This window comes from Sinocyclocheilus rhinocerous, unplaced genomic scaffold (genome assembly GCF_001515625.1).
Source record: "Sinocyclocheilus rhinocerous isolate Xijiao unplaced genomic scaffold, SAMN03320098_v1.1 scaffold147, whole genome shotgun sequence".
Classification (NCBI taxonomy): Eukaryota; Metazoa; Chordata; class Actinopteri; order Cypriniformes; family Cyprinidae; genus Sinocyclocheilus; species Sinocyclocheilus rhinocerous.
The window spans coordinates 1,307,831-1,314,532 of NW_015651498.1; the positions used below are offsets into that span (position 1 = coordinate 1,307,831).

The 6,702-nt window shown below is 35.9% G+C and overlaps 1 protein-coding gene across 1 annotated transcript in view; it reads right to left on the bottom strand.

The window, feature by feature from the left end:
• LOC107712954 (echinoderm microtubule-associated protein-like 6) overlaps nt 1–6,440 on the bottom strand; it is a 66,600-nt gene extending 60,160 nt beyond the window's left edge. The window contains 1 exon segment of the mRNA XM_016518354.1: nt 5,117–6,440. Coding sequence (XP_016373840.1) covers nt 5,117–5,313 — 197 coding nt within the window. The 5' untranslated portion in view covers nt 5,314–6,440.
• Between the last annotated feature and the right edge of the window lie 262 nt (nt 6,441–6,702).

Consider the following 6,702-nt stretch of genomic DNA (forward strand, 5'->3'; position numbering starts at 1 on the left):
TTTAAATATCTGTTACATATATGGTACTGCTTATATTATTTCACCATCTGTACACAAATGTAAGTAGTGAATGTGTGTGTCCGTGGGTGGGGCTGTGTCGGTGTGGTAATGTGGGCCGGTGTGGCTACAGTGCCAGGGCTGAATTTTTGTCCCAGTCCGCCCCTACTGTCACACGCGGCACTGGATGAGACGGCGTGGAATTTGAGCTTACAGTAATTCCACGGAGCGTCTGCCCTCTGTTAAGAGCTCAAATGTTGGGCTAATCTCGCTGTGTTCGGGGTCAGATACGGGCTGATAGAGTGACCCCACACTTGCCCTTCATGCTGAGAGAAACTACAACAATGAGCTCTTTGACTCACCAAAACTAAAGTCTTTACTATAGTCACGGATAATCTAGACAACTCAAAACAGCAGCTATTTCAACACAGTTCTTTAGAAGAACCCGGAAAACCAAAACACTGATCTTAAGAACCTAGAGTATTTTTTTGTCTTGTTCTCAAATACAAATATAAGAGTCAAATTTATTTCCATCGTGCTTTTCACAAAACACATTGTTTCCATGCAGCTTTACAGGAAAATCATGAAGTTAATGTTTATTTTGCATAAAAAATTAACATGAGTTGGTGACACTATCTGAGTTTTTGGGAAAAGTCATTATTTTTGCAATTCTGTTTCACTGAAAAAGATTGCTTTGAAACAATCTTTACACAGAAATTGCTAGTACATTTCAAAATAATTACAAGGAATTAAATTACACATTGAATTAAACATGAAGTTTAAAATAGAAAGACTGAAATAGTATTTTCTTGTAAAACATACTCCAATCATTTTTTATTTTTTTTAACAAATAATTTTTAATTTTTATTTTCAACTTCGAATTTTTTTTATATAATGTTATGATGCTAAATTTACACAAAGAGAACTGAATGACAAACGCCACTGAGAATCATGAAAATTACAGCAAAACTCTCAAAGAAAATTTCACATGCATTACAAGAATAAGAATTTGGAGGGAAAAGTGCTTAATTATCATGAGAATAAATTTCAAAGCAGCTTTGCAGAATATCATGATGTTAGTTTATAATATCTTAATATTGCATTTAGCAGATATAATACAGTTACATTCTGCGATTATATAAACAGTCGAGCAGAATGCTTTATGTGAGTATACTTTATGTAAAGAGCTGGGCAATAATAGTCATATTTTGCACAAAAAAAAATCTAAAATCAGGCCTTATAATATCATATATAGCCAACTTTATATATAAACCTGTGTGATAATACAGTTTACATTTTTGTGATGACAAATGTAATCTTAAATCAAACTACATTTTACTTAACCTCCTGGGGTCAACAGTTCCGGCGGCGGAACTTTTTGCAGATTTGAATGATGACAGCGAAAAGAGCTAAATTATATAAAGATATTTAGTCTTGTATTCTGAACAATTTATTAGATTTAAATTTCAATATCCCAATGTGGTCAGAAAGATTATTTCTTAAGCAGATATTTTTTCTTGTTTTAAGCATAAACTCACTTAATTTTGATTTTTTTTTTTAAACAAGACTTAACATCTTAAAGGGGTCATATGATGCGATTTCAAGTTTTCCTTTCTCTTTGGAGTGTTACTAAATAATTGTTGCATAAACACAAGGCTGCTCTACTGTACCCCAGAATGACAGTGTAAGTTCATTCGATGTGGCTCTGCACCGCAGTAAAAGCACATTTTATACCTCGGCGTCACTGGCATCATGTGTGTTTCATAGTACTTTTAACATGACTTTTAATAGCAAAGTTCCCCCTCAGGCAGCGAGATGAACTGGGTTAATATACTCACTCTTCTGTCTACGTCGACCATGACCAGTGTGTGTGTGTTTCTAATATAATACAATCTGGCAAAAGCCAACAACACTGAATGTCAGAGTTTCCATAAACATACACAATTACTGCAATAACACAAAGGCTGTCTCGTGGTTTCCGTTTATAGGTGCACATTACAGAGAGACCTGCTAAACGAGGTGATGGGACATTTGAGACAATCAACACTAATTACCAAATCCATCATCTGCAGGCTCAGCCTAAAACAAGACACCTCGCATCCCATAATGCAGCACATATCCTGTGACTCAATGTAACCTGCACTCTAACTCTAACCAAGCAATTAAACATTATTATAAACAAACATGATAGCTGTATTGGAGCGATCAGTTTGTTGAGGATCTGGGCAAGATGATAACTACTGTGAATGGAATCGGATGACAAGAATAGCATCCCACCCTCGGGCACAAACAGAGCCGGCGATGTGTGGATTTGACAGTCGGGAAAATGTAAACGGGACTAAATATTGTTCAATCTGCTTGGCTTTCTGTCACAACACAGTCCATAAAACAAATATTCATGCAAACATGACTAAAATGCAAGATGCAAACTATAAACCATAATTCTGAATTATTTTTCGGTCTATGGTCAATACAAAATACATCTTTCACCCTCACTCAGATAAAATTGAAGCCTAAATTTAAGATGCATTTGAATTACATATAAAATATACATGTATTTTGGACTACTGTTTTAATATAAACAAACTAATAAACTTAATGTGATGCAAATAAATAAATAAATAAACAAACTAAATAAATGAAAAAATTGCATAGTTTATTATTAATTATACGCATCTGCATGCATTTACTATAAACAAACTAATAAACGTAATGTTATGCAAATAAATTAATGAATAAACAAACGAAATAAACAGTATATAGTTTATTATTAATTGTATGCATCTATATGCATTTGATACAAACAAACTTAATGTGATAATAAATAAATAAATGAAAACATGGCATAGTTGACTATATGCATCTATTTGATTATTTAAATCATAAAATTATTTTCAAAATGCATCTATTCAAATTGCTTAGAATCAGCATGAATCTGTTCATTGTGAAAACAATTACATTTATTCAGTTAAAATGTATGAACATGGTTAAAATATGGATAACTTTGGAAAAAGCAATATTCAGTTAGTTAAAATGTAAGAGATTGAAAAAAATTTGATTTATTGATGATAAATATATAAACTAATTAAATAAATTGTGCCTTTAAAACACATTTATTTATTAGTAAAAAAACTGGTGTAGAAACAATTTTCACGCAGAAATTACTTGTAAATTTCACAATTAATTACAAAGAAATGGCAAGTAACACATTGAATTTTAAAGTATAAAAAACAGTATTTTCTTGTAAAACATACTCCAATAATCTTTGTTTTATTTACATTTGAAAAATCTTTTTTTTACGGTGTCTTACAGAAATCTGACCCGTTTCATTTATGTATGACTAACAAATATGCATCACATTAAGTTTATTAGTTTATGTTAAATATTTTTTGTGCGCTGCCAGAAACACAAGTGTCCTCTTTTATAGGAGTTCACCTGGAGGCGAGAGTGAGGAAAAAACGTGGTCACTTCCTCACTGTATCCTCCCTTCAGGAGAAAAAACGCATAGCTTTGCGGAACATGAAAAGGCTTTTTACACAAGCGCTGCCCTCCATTAGGGCCATCCTGCTGCCGTCTCTGCATATGAACCCCATTTCATTCCTGAATCCTGCTGCTGCTCAATGATATAATCAGTATACGAGCGAGTCCTGACCCCTCGCCTGTTCGCCGGCCGTATGAGATAGTAAAGCTGGGACGCACTGATCCTTCTTGGAGACGACGGTCTGATAAATGTGCGGATGGAAATGCGTGCTGACGTTCAGATAGCATCAGGTGTCTCAGATACAAACCGCTTTATCAGAGAGAAACAACTACTGTCAACACTACACGGGCAAACAAACACACTATCGTATGATAGTGCAGTCATGGTATTATGATATATAATGATTATTCAAGTACCATGGTATTCATGTGGTACTCTGTTTTAAGCAATACTATAATAAGAGTACAAATACCTGTAATTGCTGCGGTACGTATCTAAAAAACTGTGATATTAATACCATAATCCATGAAATACGACATTACTATGGTACATATTCAAACATGGTATTATCATGGTATTTGTTTACTGTGATTGGTGCTGATTGATATATTAATTTACCATGGTATATGCATTAAATGCTGTGGCATTTAAAAGAATACAATGGCATTAGCATGGCAAATGTCCAAAAAAACCATAGTATCACCAATTGGTTTGTCACAATATTTGTGCAATAAAAATTGTGATATCATGGTACTCCAAGAAATACCATGACCTTACCATGGTACATATTAGAAAGCATGGTATTATCATGGTATTTTGTTATCATGATTGGTGCTGATATATTAATTTACCATGGTGTACGCATGAAATTTCATGCTTTTTAAAAAATACAATGGCATTGCCATGGCAAATGTCCAAAAAAAACATGGTATCACCAATGGTTTTGCCATAATGTTTGTCCAAAATATTGCAATATCATGGTTCTCCAAGAAATACCATGGTACATATTAGAAAACATGGTATTATCATGGTATGTTGTTGCATACAATGATTCTGAATGATTGTCATGTTAATTTACCATGATATTTATATCATACCTAGTGATTTTTAAAACAATATAATGGCATTACCATGGTAAATATGCAAAAAAAACAAAAAAAACATGGTATCACCAATGCACATGTCCAGAAACACAGGCTTTTGCCATTGCATTTGTCCAAAAAAATTGTAAGTAGTACCATATTACCATGGTATATTTTAAAAACATGGTATTATCATTGTACTTTGTCACTTACAACGGTACTAAATGATTATCATGGTATTTACATCAGACCTTGTAGCATTTCAAAGAATTTAATGGTATTTCCAATGATATAAGTCCTAAAACCATGGCATCATCATGGTACATGTCCAAGAAAACTTCATGGTACTCCAAAAATGCCATGACTTTACTATGGTACATATTCCAAAAACATCATGGTACCTTGATACATACCCATGGTACTGAATGATTGCCATATTAAGTGATGTTACTTGTGGCATTTAAAAAATTACAATGGAATTATAGTGCATGGTAATTCCATGGTAAATTTGTGATGTTTTGATATTTGGTATCTGTTGTAAAGAGCATCGTCATACCTAATGATGTCGTCGTTGTGTCCCAAGTAAAACTTCTGTGTGTGTTCTCTGGTGTTGTAAACCACTCCGACTCCAGCCACGAAATACACGATCTCCTTCCCCGCGGTGTAGTACAGGTTATTCCTGCACTGATGGCCTCTGTATCCATGAATCCACTCCAGCCTCAGCTGACAGCGGGGAGCCGTCTTATCTGCCATGCTCTCAGGATCTGCAACTGTCTACCATTCACAAAAGTGTCATTTAGCTGACTAACAGTGGACTTTCTACAGGGATGGGCCCTGTGGAGGTCAAAGACACAATGGTGATGGTTAACCTCTTGTAGGGTTGCTACCTACAGCCTTTCGGACACCAGTTCAGATCTTTAACCAACCCTATGGGACTGCCACCATTCAACACCCTCTTGAAGTTGCAGCACAGGCATCATAACTGGAACACAAGCTGGGTCACCTATACAGGGAAGGGTGTCTGAAGATCCCAATGGGTGTCATGAAGAAATCAGGCTACAATGATGGGAAAATGCTGATATTTGGATCCAGATTAAAGGGAATGCAATCAAAGAAAGAGTCAGGAGTGATTACAAATGTTCATACTGGAATAGTTGGTCACACCTACCAAACATTGCATGAGTTTTTAGAGTATAAAAGCCTTTAAAAAGCATGCTACATCTGTGCATTACCGTTAAAAACAACTCTAGCAGCTGATCTTGGTCCAAATGCATCTACAACTACCTCGTGCAAGCCGGACACCTTCAGCACACTGAGGTCTGGACGTCTTTAAAGGGCTGCAGAGACATCAGGAGACAAACCTCAAAGCCATCGTGCTGTTAATCTTCTCTAAAGGGCAGAAGTCGGCGTGTTTGCCTCCGGGATTTCAGAAAACCTACACGATTTCAACCGTCAGCCCTGCATCGCGCCGACGATCAGACCTTCCCCAAAAACGTCTTCATGCTCTTCAACTTCAGCCTAAAGCTCTTCGATTCCCGGTGATCCTCAAGCAAACTCTTCAATTCCTCGCGTGATCCGGATCACCGAATCATCAGAAACCGGCTCTGAGGCGCAAAAACCCTCACTCTCACACGAAGGAAACGAGCCGAGCGAGCTGGTTCAGGTGGATTAATCCCTTCCACCGCGAACTCGGCGCAGCGTTGAGGGAGTAAAGGCGCTTTGAGTTGAGTTATTGGCGTAATATTTTGGAGAATATGATTTCTGGTTTCTAGTAAGCCATTCGGCTTGGTTACTACGACGCCTTGTGGCCCGTTTCCGATGATGCCGACGAGCAGGGAAAGCGGCGCCGCGCAAGGAATCATGGGACTGGTAGTTCAAAGCGGTCTCCCGTGAAGCACAGCCGCGCGAAAATGACTTCAAATCCCATGAGCACTCAGCACGCGCTGTCCAACGTGCTGAACATACGGGTCTTCGGCCAAGAACATTCTTTGAGAGACCGTTTTGCTATATATTATATTATATTATATTACATTATATTATATTATATTATATTATATTATATTATATTATATTATATTATATTATATTATATTATATTATATTATATTATATTATATTATATTATATTATATTATATTATAT